General features: G+C 41.4%; 1 protein-coding gene across 1 annotated transcript; it reads right to left on the bottom strand.

Moving 5' to 3' along the window:
* Nucleotides 1-500: 500 nt before the first annotated feature.
* On the bottom strand, nt 501-10,269 carry LOC135540126 (interferon-induced GTP-binding protein Mx2). The gene is made up of 12 exons (XM_064966527.1): nt 9,985-10,269; nt 6,316-6,453; nt 5,987-6,141; nt 5,703-5,841; nt 5,377-5,575; nt 2,553-2,631; nt 2,312-2,434; nt 2,089-2,227; nt 1,616-1,774; nt 1,363-1,439; nt 956-1,240; nt 501-855 (listed from the first exon to the last, which is right to left on the bottom strand). Exons 1-12 carry the CDS (start codon nt 10,172-10,174, stop codon nt 631-633), a joined length of 1,908 nt encoding a protein of 635 aa, XP_064822599.1. The 5' UTR covers nt 10,175-10,269; the 3' UTR covers nt 501-630.
* Between the last annotated feature and the right edge of the window lie 1,757 nt (nt 10,270-12,026).

Here is a 12,026-nt window from a genome sequence, read left to right as displayed (position 1 = left end):
TCCCAATAGGAAAAAAACGGTCCAATATAATTCCAATAGGATTCTAATACAGGTGACACAAAATCCTATAGGACTGTGAGAATCCTATAGAATCCAATATGATTACTTTTTTATTTCCAATAGATTCCAATAGGATTCCGAAAGAGGTGACGAGATTCTATTGAAAAAAATCACTAATCCTATAGGATTTTTTCACAAGGGCTGAAATTATGTAAAAACGATGTTGATTCAACCAGTTTTTGCCCAGTGGGTAAGTTGATAGGTAAGCCCATCCAAACATGATAAAGAGGAAGCACGTTAAATAATAAAATATATTTTTTCAGAAATATAAACTATAAAACACATGTATCATTTATTTCTGATATTTTCACATGGCCTATTAATAAAAATATTGCACTTCCTTCTCTGTTCCCAAATGCTATCAGGCAGCTTTCCACTCCACCAGGTAGGCTAGCTGCATTTGTGTTTACTATTATAAACAAAAAACGATAACAAAGAACTTGATTGCATAGTAACTTTATTATAACTTAGATAACAGAATCTACCCCAAACCTCAATGCCTACTTCCATTAACCAACCTATCTGAAGTTAGACAAGACCATCCTAAATGTTAACAAGCAGCTGTCCATACTAGAACTCCACTAGGTAGTTGCGTGCCTTCATCAGGCGTTTGAGCTTGTTCTGCAGTGCAGCCCTCTTGCTGCCGATGTCGATGTCCTCTTTCAGCAGCTGCTCGATGTTGTCCTTCTCCTGCAGAGTCTGAAGCATCTCCCTCTGCAGCTGGGAAGCAAACTCCTGCAGCACCAGGTAGCGGATCACCATGGGAATCTGATCAGCCAGACGCTGACTGGCAATCTGTCAAATAAATAAAAAACGAAGAGGAGTGTATCAGCTCTTGGGCATGAGACAATGAACTTCTTTTAACAGTAGCCTGCTGTAAATACTCCTGACTTACATGATAATAGGACTTGAGGTGCAGCATCATCTCCCGTAGGGTAGCATGGGTGTCAGGGCCGTTGACATTACTCCTTACAGAGACAACAGAGACCCCTTTCTGACTCCCGAAATGATTTTTAACTAACTCTCCCTCCTCCAACTCTTCCTCCTCCCTCTTCCTCTTCTTCAGGCTAGAGCTGTAGGTGCTGTCCTGTGTGTACACTATCAGCTCCATCTTGAACTGAGTCCTCAACGTGGACTCAGCCATAGACTCCTTCTCCTGCTTGATGGTCTCGATCTTAGTCTGAAGGCCCAAAAACAAGTTATTTAATGTGTTATCTCCGCATCTTGTTTAGGTTTAACTTGATGGCCAGCTGTGGCAATATATATGGAAAAGTATATAGAAACAGTTATGAAAACAGTTACCTTTGCTGTTTTCAGAAGGATAGGGAAACCTGTGAAGCTGTTCTGAGCCAGCAGTATGAACGCCTTCCTTGCAGCATCTAGAAAACGGGAAGAAACACCACTGTGATACATACAGATGTAGGATCTTAATTTTATCACTCTTTTGTTGCTTCATTTTGGTGGCTTCATGGTTGAATCAAACCCAATGACTGGGTTTCAGGATAAATAAAAAAAATATATATATTTTTAAAGATCTATGTACTCAATACTGTACCTGATAACTCTTTCAGCTTCTTGACTGCTGGTTCTTCCAGTTGTTTGATCTGGTCCTTCACAATCACCTCAAAGGTCTTGTAGTTGATGAACCCTGGGAGCTCCCTTCCACGGTACCGCTTCTCATAATCAGCCACTTCTTTTTCAATCTTCTTATTAACTGCAATATGAGGCATCCACATTATCCTGTTGTTTAACCTAAACGTGTGACTGTAAGCATTCAATGTGATTTTAGATTCACAAGAAAGATGCTATGAGGCGTCATTAATTTTATACATCTATGTTAACAATCTACAACTTTGATATGATATTTTGTTTGTCTTGAAATATCTGGGCACTACATTTGACATTTTGATGATGGATGACACAGGAAAATAAAACATTTTGACATAAATGGCACCTCTCGGTTACCAAACTTCCTGACCCAGTATTTATGGGCAATGTTTGATTGGTGTATGAGAATTGTGTACTCACAGTTCTTTCCAGAGCGATCCACGTGTGCCTTCCATTTCCCGAACTCTGTTCTGAGTGTGGAGAAGACATTGATGTCTCCACTTTTCAGCTCCTCCCCAGTGCTCAGGTTAATGGCATCCTGGGTGAACAAAGTCACTTTCTGCCACAAGGAAAGAGGAAGTATCACGTGTCAGTGTATCCTAAGAATGAGGGACTATGATTGCTTTGAGCTTCAGGGACTCACATCGATCAGAAAATACAGCCGTTCTTTTGGGTCTTCAGGGGGTCCGGTACCACATTTCTCCAGAGCGGTGCGTGTCTCCTCCAGCTTTTCCTCAATCTGCTCTTTTAGACGAGGCATGGATTTCTAAACACAAAGAAAGACATTCAAACAAGGCATATAACAATACACCCTGCAAATAATCACGGTATATTCACATAAAGCCAGAGAGGTACAGGGACATCATAATGTAAGAGGAATTCACCTCGATATGTTGCACGAGTTCAAGAGTTAATTTCTCCGCCAGTTTAGGGATGGTGGCATGCCCCTCATCATAAAGTGTGCTACATAAAGGATAGAGAAAATGTGAAAACACAATGCAAACCTTTCAGAAAATGTTGATGCATTTGTCAGACAATAAGACAACAACAACAACACAGATCTGAAAATTATAGGGGACACACCGGTAGGATTGTCAGACGTTTTCCGTCAACAATACTTAGCAACTCTGAACAGAATGTCACAGTCAATCTCTTTTGTGCTCACACAAGCAAAGACCTTGAAGTCATTAACCAGTCAGAATTGTTCAAATAACTCAAACCAGAAGGTGTTGCTTGGAAATGCATGTCTGTGTGTGTTGCTTTATGGTCTAGTCCAGGTATTCCCAAACTGGGGTACGCATAATGCCGTTGGGGGTACGCCAAATAAAAATGATTGATTAAAATAAATATATATAATTCTTCACATTTTTAAACAGTTATATTTTCCAACAGGGCTATACATTTGGGTAAGGTTTTTTTCTCGCCTGAGTAGCCTCGTTTCACTGCCAAAAATAAAATTAAACCATCTAGTAATCCATCTAGTTTAACTTTGTTAAAGCAAGGCCTCTGAACTCTCATGTGTTTTCTGCACAATGCAATGATATGGGCAGCGACCATGTAACGCTTTTACAACATACAGAAGTGCGCTGGTTATCAAGGGGCAAAGTATTGACACGTTCTTTTGAATTGAGAGACGAGCTTAAAGTTTTCTTTACTGATTGCTTGCATGATGACGAATTTCTTACACGACTGGTCTATCTGGGTGACATTTTTTCTCACCACAATGATCTGAATCTAGGATTACAAGCACTCACCGCAACTATATTCAATGTACAGGACAAAATTGAGGCTGTGATTAAGAAGTTGGAGCTCTTCTCTGTCTGCATTAACAAGGACAACACACAGGTCTTTCCATCATTCTATGATTTGTTTGTGTGCAAATGAACTCAAGCTCACAGACAATGTCAAATGTGATATAGAGAAACACCTGAGTGAGTTGGGTGCGCAATTACGCAGGTACTTTCCCAAAACAGATGACACAAAAAACTGGACTCGTTATCCCTTTTATGTCCTGCATCCAGTCTACTTACCGATACGCGATCAAGAGAGCCTCATCGAAATTTGACGCCCTTTGCAACCAGATACCTATGTGAGAGTGGATTCTCGGCCCTCACTAGCATGAAAACTAAATACAGGCACAGACTGTGTGTGGAAAATTATTTAAGACTGAGACTCTCTCCAATACAACCCAACATTGCAGAGTTATGTGTATCCTTACAAGCACACCATTCTCATTAACCTGTGGTGAGTTATTCACAATTTTCGATTAACAAATAAAGTTTTATATGTAAGATGGTGAAATAAAGAGAAAAATTATTGATTATTATTATTTGTGCCCTGGTCCTATAAGAGCTCTTTGTCACTTCCCACGAGCCGAGTTGTGACAAAAACTCACACTCATTCTTATGTTTAATAAATGTATAACATAGAGTGTGTGTGGCGGGCTTACAATAATGGCAAAAAACAACATTTGAGAGTGCGCTGACCCTGGTGCTAGAGGGGGTACGTAGCCGGAGGTTGAATGTTTGAAGGGGTACAGGACTATAAAAAGTTTGGGAACCACTGGTCTAGTCAATAGCTAGCTGCGCAAATGTTGCTATTGTTGTAGAAAGCCCTTGTTGACACTAGCCAGATGGCACCAGCTAGATAACTAGCTAGCAATATTTTAATTCACTCTCCATAATTGCATACTGCCCATAGATACATTTTTAGCTACCTGGCTAACGTTAGCTAAATTGTTAGCATGATTTGCTCGCTACCTGTTGTGCTAGCTAGGTAAAGTAATGACACTGCATTGATATTCAGCATCCAGCTACAGGCAGCTGCTTCATGGAAACATATCCATTGTGATTTAATTATAATGTTACTGACTATAGTGGCCAGATAGCTAGCTTGGTAAAGCATTGAGTGTTGTGCGCATTGTGCTGCACTTATTACCAATCCCTTAATTTTATATGAGGTGTGTGTGACTGCCTTGCTCAGTTAGGAAGCTAACTAATAAGCTAGTGCACATTGTCAAACCTAACAACAACAACAAAACTCCTTTGTTTTTTGCGCTTGAAGAACAATTCTCATGAAAAGGGTGGATGAGACCGGAAAAAGTGCCCTATTTTTTTTTTCTTGTCACTCCCCTCACAAAAAACTATAGCAGTTTTGAAACGGCAGTAAAAGTGCAGTAACTGCAGTATTTTGGACGCAGTCTTTACAGAATAACTGCAGTGTACTGCACTGTAACTGCAGCTGCACTGAAAAATTACTGCAGTAAAAAAAATGGTGTTATTTTGAACGCAGTATTTGCAGCATACTGAAGTTATACTGCACTCTGACTACAATCGTTCTTCGTAAGGGTCCAGTCGCCTCCCCCACGTGGAGGTCTGTGCTCTCTGATTGGCTCAAAGTCAAGTTGTTGGCCACAGCTGAGTGTTGCAATTCTACAAGTAGAAACTGCAGTTTCATCGGTACCAGGTCGGTACACAACAGGTACGTATTTTATTCTAGCAAGAGAAGGAACGGCCTCATACTGTGATCAGTTCCTATCGGCAGTCTCAGATTCTCAGTGTGTTTCATGCTTAAGATGGTCTGGCTTGATGGCTGGAATCTTTGGTAAATCGTGGGGTAAAGAGCAATAATTGGCCACAGAATGTTCATGACTAATTGTCAGCCCTCTGTGTACCAGACTTAAAGCACACTTCAACCCAGAGGACCAACCTGAGATGAGCGTGGTCTTTGAAGAAAGCCTTCTCCCTCTCTGTGGCCTCGGTCAGTGAGACTCGCTCCATGATCTCTTTCTGTCCCCTGCACTTGACTATCATGTAGCCCTTAGTCAGGGGGATAACCTCATTATGAACTATGTCCACCACCGTCTCCTCTGTGCCTTTGTCTACCAGGTCAGGCTTGGTCAGGATGCCTGTTCAATGAGAAACACACACACACATCTCACTCATTAAAGTCAACACAAGTCAACATGGTTTATAATCACCATTACACAAGAGCTGGCTTCATAATAGTTGAGTAAATGATAAAGGGTGGAATACCTAATGTCCTTCCACCTTGAGGGTCCACCTCTTGTGCCATCTTCAAAGCTTCTGTGGTTGCAATGTCAACGTTGCATGGCACAACCACCAAGTTGATTGTTTCTTGCTTTGTGATGAACTTCCGTATCAGTATCTTAATCTGGAAATGCCAAAGATTATTATACTGTACATAACGTGTGGTGGTGGGGGGGGGATACGTGTCATTTTGGCTTCTGCTCTAAAACTGGGGTGACAAATGAACAGTGTATTCCCACTAACATTGGGGGTGGGGTGGAGGTATGTACCTGTTCCCCAATGTTCTCAGGTTGACCCTTGACAGCTACCCGAGCGATGCCTGGCAAGTCGATGAGTGTGAGGTCTGGGACGTCAGGGGAGCCAATCTCCAAGCTGATGAGGTCATCACTGATACCCACCCCCACACCTGCCATTTCATCCTGGGCTGGAGGGGGGGAATAAGAATACAGGTGCCTTAGAACTAGTTTACTGTACTAACAGTTAATGATATTTTTAATGGTTTTAGGTATACGTGAAAATAGTATGTTAGTGAAGAATAATGACTCAGTTTAGACGCTTGAGGTAATGAGAGTGGGTCAATGACAGTGACCACACAAACCTTTCCGAATTTTGTTCTCCACATCAGAGGGATCCTCAATCACCTCCTCACAGTCTTGGTAGCTGATTTTTCCGTGCCATTCCTCTCCTTCTTTCTTCCTCTTCATCTTCAGCTCGAGAGGGCATCGTGTTACAATACCTGTCAGAGTTGACAGAGGAGGAGTTAGAGAGTGTAAAAGAGATTAGATGACTCTGCAAGAAACCCAGAGAAAAACAGCCCATATACATTACCCTGTCAGAGAGTTCATTGGAAGAAGAGGAGAGAGAGAGAGAGAGAGAGAGAGAGAGAGAGAAGAAAAAAAGAATATCAACTTACAGTGCCTTTGGTGTTGATATGTTACGGCCAAACACTAAAATGAATTACATTTTTTTTTTAAATCCTCAGAAATCTACACACAATGATCCAAATGACAAAGCGAAAACAGGTTTTTAGACATTTTTGCAAATGCATTGAAAAAAAAAACAGAAATACCTTATTTACATAAGTATTCAGACCCTTTGCTATGAGGCTCAAAATTGAGCTCAGGTTCATCCTGTTTCCATTGATCATCCTTGAGTTGTTTCTACAACTTGATTGGAGTCCACCTGTGGTACATTTGATTGATTGGACATGATTTGGAAAGGCACACACCTGTCTATATAAAGTCCCACAGTTGACAGTGCATGTCAGAGCAAAAACCAAACGATCAGGTCGAAGGAATTGTCCGTAGAGCCTCGAGACTGTATTGTGTCGTAGGCACAGGTCTGGGGAAGGGTACCAAAAAGTGTCTGAGCATTGAAGGTCCCCAAGAACACAGTAGCCTCCATCATTCTTAAAATGGTAGAAGTTTGGAACCACCAAGACTCTTCCTAGAGCTGGCCGCCCGGCCAAACTGAGCAATCGGGGGAGAAGGGCCCCCAATCAGGCCTTTATAGTAGAGTGAGCCACTCCTCAGTAAGGCACATGACAGCACTCTTGGAGTTTGCCAAAAGGCACCTACAGACTCTCAGACCATGATAAAAAAGAGTCTATGGTCTTACGAAACCGAGATTGAACTCTTTGGCCTGAATGCAAAGCGTCACATCTGGGGGAAACCTGGCACCATCCCTAAGGTTAAGCATGGTGCTGGCAGCATCATGCTGTGAGGATGTTTTTCAGTGGTAGGGACTGGGAGACTAGTCAGGATCAAGGCAAAGATGAACGGAACAAAATACAGAGAGATCCTTGATGAAAACCTGTTCCAGAGCACTCAGGACCTCAGACTGGGGAGAAGGTTCACCTTCCAACAGGACAATGACCCTAAGCACACAGCCAAGACAATGCAGGAGTGGCTTCGGGACAATGACATTGAGTGGCCCAGCCAGAGCCCAGACTTGAACCCGATCTAACATTTTTGGAGAGACCTGAAAATAGCTGTGCAGCGACGCTCCCCATCCAACTTGACAGAGCTTGAGAGCATCTGCAGAGAAGAATGGCAGAAACTCCCCAAATACAGGTGTGCCAAACTTGTAGCATTATACCCAAGAAGACTCGAGGCAGTAATCACTGCCAAAGGTGCTTCAACCAAGTACTGAGTAAAGGGTCAAGGTACTTATATAAATGTGATACTTCAGTTTTTATTTTTAATACATTAGCAAACATTTATAAAAACCTGTTTTTGCTTTGTCATTATGGGGTAATGTGTGTAGATTGATGAGCAGAAAAAAAACGATTTAATCAATTTTATAATATGGCTGTAATCTAACAAAATGTGGAACAAGTCTAGGGGTCTGAATACTTTCCAAAGGCACTGTACATATCAACTATAACATCAGAAACTAAACATAGAAACTAGCAAACACAATTGCATTTTATCGATGGCAAATTTAATGCACAAAAATACCGTGATGAGATCCTGTATCTGTGACCAACAGATGCATATCTTTATTCCTAGTCATGTGAAATCCATAGATTTGGACCTAATTTATTTATTTCAATTGACTGATTTCCTCATTTGAACTGTAACTCAGTAAAATCAATGAAATTGTTGCATGTTGCATTTATATTTTTATTCAGTAAAGTTGATTGCAACATACTGGCTGCGTACTCATATTATTTATTGGATTACATGCCATTTAGGGACCTACTTTCCCACTGCCCTCATCTCTTTTTTTATGAACAACAATAACAATACAGAGTGTACACGAGGGAACACAAGTATATATAGATTATATACAATGGACAATTGAGCTAGGGGTACAATATCACATTACACAAAGACCTTAATCAGGGATATACATACACTTATAATTCTAACAGCTTTTTTTTAGTAGAGTATTTCATTGTCTTAAAATACAGTTCAATTTCTTTTTGTAGGGTAAGAAAATGTGTTTTTTTGTTTGTAAATTTACATTTGTGAATAAGAAATTTGGCCAAAAGAATAATGAAATGAATTACATAAAAATGTTTCAGCTTATTCCCATCGTAGGTAAAGAATCCAAGCAGTACATCTCTCCACAATAGTGTAAGACCTTCATAAACGTGTTCAATTATAAATCTACTGATGTCTTGCCACAGTTTTCTTACATGAATACAATGACAAAAAAGATGCAACACTGTTTCTGGGTGGTTACTACAAAAGGAGCAATTTGAGCAAATCTTCATATAGTGGTTGGCAGGATAATATTTATGAATCATTTTAAAGGAAACTTCCTTGATTCTGTTAACAAGTAGGTATGTGTGTGGCGACATCCTTGGGGCGGCAGGGTAGCCTAGTGGTTAGAGCAAGTTCAAACCCCCAAGCTGACAAGGTACAAATCTGTTGTTCTGTCCCTGAACAGGCAGTTAACCCACTGTTCCTAGGTCATAATTGAAAATTAAAATTTGTTCTTAACTGACTTGCCTAGTTAAATAAAGGTAAAAATAAAAATCCAAACTTTTTTCCAACAGATACTATCAATAAATCCAGCCCAATAAGGCATGACATAAGGTCCTGACATACAACATCCTGCTGAAACAGGGTTGGTATCGCTCTGTTGTTGATTGGACCAAAAGAGAAACAAATATTTCCTACTGATGAGTCAACAGGGACAATAGAAGGCTGGCTCTGAGGGTTCCTGAATAATAGAGCAACACCTGAGGGAATGGCATCTAAAATAATTGCAAGATCTTTAGGTGTTACAGGGACCTTGTAAAGTGATATGAATTCCTTATAACTGAGTAAAATAACCTCCGCATTTACCAGTTGGCTCACAAATATGATATTATTTCGGAACATATATTCTAAAAACCACTGCCCTCATCTCACTTGTTTCATCAGAATCTAAGTAACGTTTATTCGCCAAGTACATTTACATGGGGCTGCAGGGTAGCCTTGTGGTTAGAGCGTTGGAGGTTGCTATATCAAATTCCCGAGCTGACAAGGTTAAGAAAAATCTGTCTTCTGCCACTGAACAAGGCAGTTAACCCACTGTGCCTAGACGTCATTGAAAATAAGAATTTGTTCGTAACTGACTTGCCTAGTTAAATAAAGGTAGAAAAAAAATAAACATGTACCTACCAGGAATTTGACATGATGAAGCCACAATAAACACATAATTTACACTATCAACATGTACACTACGTAGAAAAACAACAACTACAGGCACTGTTAACACTATAAACTACACGATAAATTATGGACGTACAGAATGTTCATGAATTATCACTCACCACTCCCCCTTGGCAAAGCCACCCCAGACAGCGCCTCCAGCACGGAGCTCTTTCCCGAACTCTGGTCCCCTATCACGGCGATGGCAGGCAGCGCAAGGTCCTTCTCTACGCCAAGGGAGCGTAGAGAGTCGATGAGGTCAATACTAGGACGCACCTTCTCCTCATAATGTTGGTTCAGTGTATAATTCATGATTTGCGATAAAAAAAAACGGTTAGTACACTGCAACTGACTACACTGCAACTGACTACTGGCTGTACAGGATCTGCAGAAAGAGTAATCCCCGGGAAACGATTCTTAACCATAATAGAGTTTCACTTTCAGTTCTTCAACACCGAGGTAACCGGTGTTTCATCTCACTCGATTTTACATACATTTTTCAAATTTCCTCTGGAGGTGCAGGTGTAGAGGGACCTCGAACTGATGCTAAAGTTCGCACCGGACAGACGCGGGAGTCTATCCAAAACTTGTGTCATTAGTAAGCCTTTGAAATAATCAATCATATATTTTTTTAGTTTTAATGGAAATGTAGGTAACAAAAAGTGTCTTTTATGGTCGTCACAATTGTGACCAGTGGGATAATGTGATGTATACTGAATTAACATATTTCTCCTATGCAGTCATGAAAATGCTTATATATCCCAGGTGTCACGCCCTTGCCATAGAGAGGCTTTTTATTCTCTATTTTGGTTAGGCCAGGGTGTGACTAATGTGGGCATTCTATGTCCTTTTTTCTATGTTTTGTATTTCTAAGTCTTGGCTTGGTATGGTTCTCAATCAGGGACAGCTGTCTATCGTTGTCTCTGATTGAGAACCATACTTAGGTACCCCCCCCCCCCCACACACACACACACATAATTGCAAAATTGGTTGGGCACCCGTAAAACTGCTGCCATTTCTTCGAGCGCCATTTTGAGCTTGATCTTGCTTGATCTCGAGTTTCAATATGAATACAACTGCTCTGCTCCCCTCAATGCTCTGAAGAAGGATGTGTCTTGGGCTTTCGAAGACTTGAAAGAGGCCCTAACCAAAGCACCAATGGTACTCTCCCATGGCTTCTACCTGCCCAAAGTACAAACAGATGCCAGTGACATCGGACCTGGTGCTGTTTTGACAAGAGATTGATGCCAATGTGTGAGTTATCGCCCATGGATCAAGACTGTTGAACTCTGCCGAGAATAATTACTCGTCTCTGAGCGAGAGTGCCTAGCAGTCATTTGGGCAGAGGAAAAGTGTTCCTCTTGAAGGGAGGAAATTCGAGGTCATTACTGACTACTCAGCCCTGGCCTGGGTGTTCCACCATCCAAAGCCCAATTCAAGACTGATAGATGGATGATCATACTACATTTTGACTTCCATGTCACCTACAGAAAAGGACAGTGCAACATTGTTCCGGATACTCTCTCCTGCACCCCGGGTTGGGAGGCAGAAGCATGCTGGGACTGGATATCATGGGCCCTTGACTTTTGTAGCAAATGGGTTGAATTGTTCCCCATGCGAGAGGCGAAGACCTCGAAGATAGCCTCCATTCTCACTGATGAAATATTCACCAGATGGGGAACGCCAGCATATCTCGTCTCGGACAGAGGAGCACAGTTCACCTCCATCCTTCTCAAACAGGTTTGCCAGCAATGGGGTGTTGTCCAAAAGCTCACTACACTGTACCATCCACAAACAAATCTGTCAGAATGCATCAATCGCACATTGAAGACCATGATCACAACCTTCGTGAAGGACAAGCACAACACTTGGGACAGCTGGTTGCCTGAGTTCCGCTTCTCCATCAACACTGCCTGGCAGGAGTCAACAGGTTTCACACCTGCAGAAATTGCTCTCAGGCCGAAGCTGAAAGGTCCGCATGAAAGGCTCATCAGCAAGTCACCTGATCCTGACCAGAATGCCAACTCACTGCTCGAGAGGCAACGGCTCATGCTGAAGTAGGTTAAACACAATGTCTCTAAATGTCTCCATAAATTGTGGAACCAAACCCGAAGTGTTACTGGTTTTCATTAGTAGTTCAATTATTTGTTGAATAAAGCGCTAA

This window comes from Oncorhynchus masou, chromosome 5 (genome assembly GCF_036934945.1).
Source record: "Oncorhynchus masou masou isolate Uvic2021 chromosome 5, UVic_Omas_1.1, whole genome shotgun sequence".
In the NCBI taxonomy this organism is placed as follows: Eukaryota; Metazoa; Chordata; class Actinopteri; order Salmoniformes; family Salmonidae; genus Oncorhynchus; species Oncorhynchus masou.
Note: the sequence above shows the minus strand (reverse complement) of the source record. Positions and strands in the feature narration are given on the sequence as shown.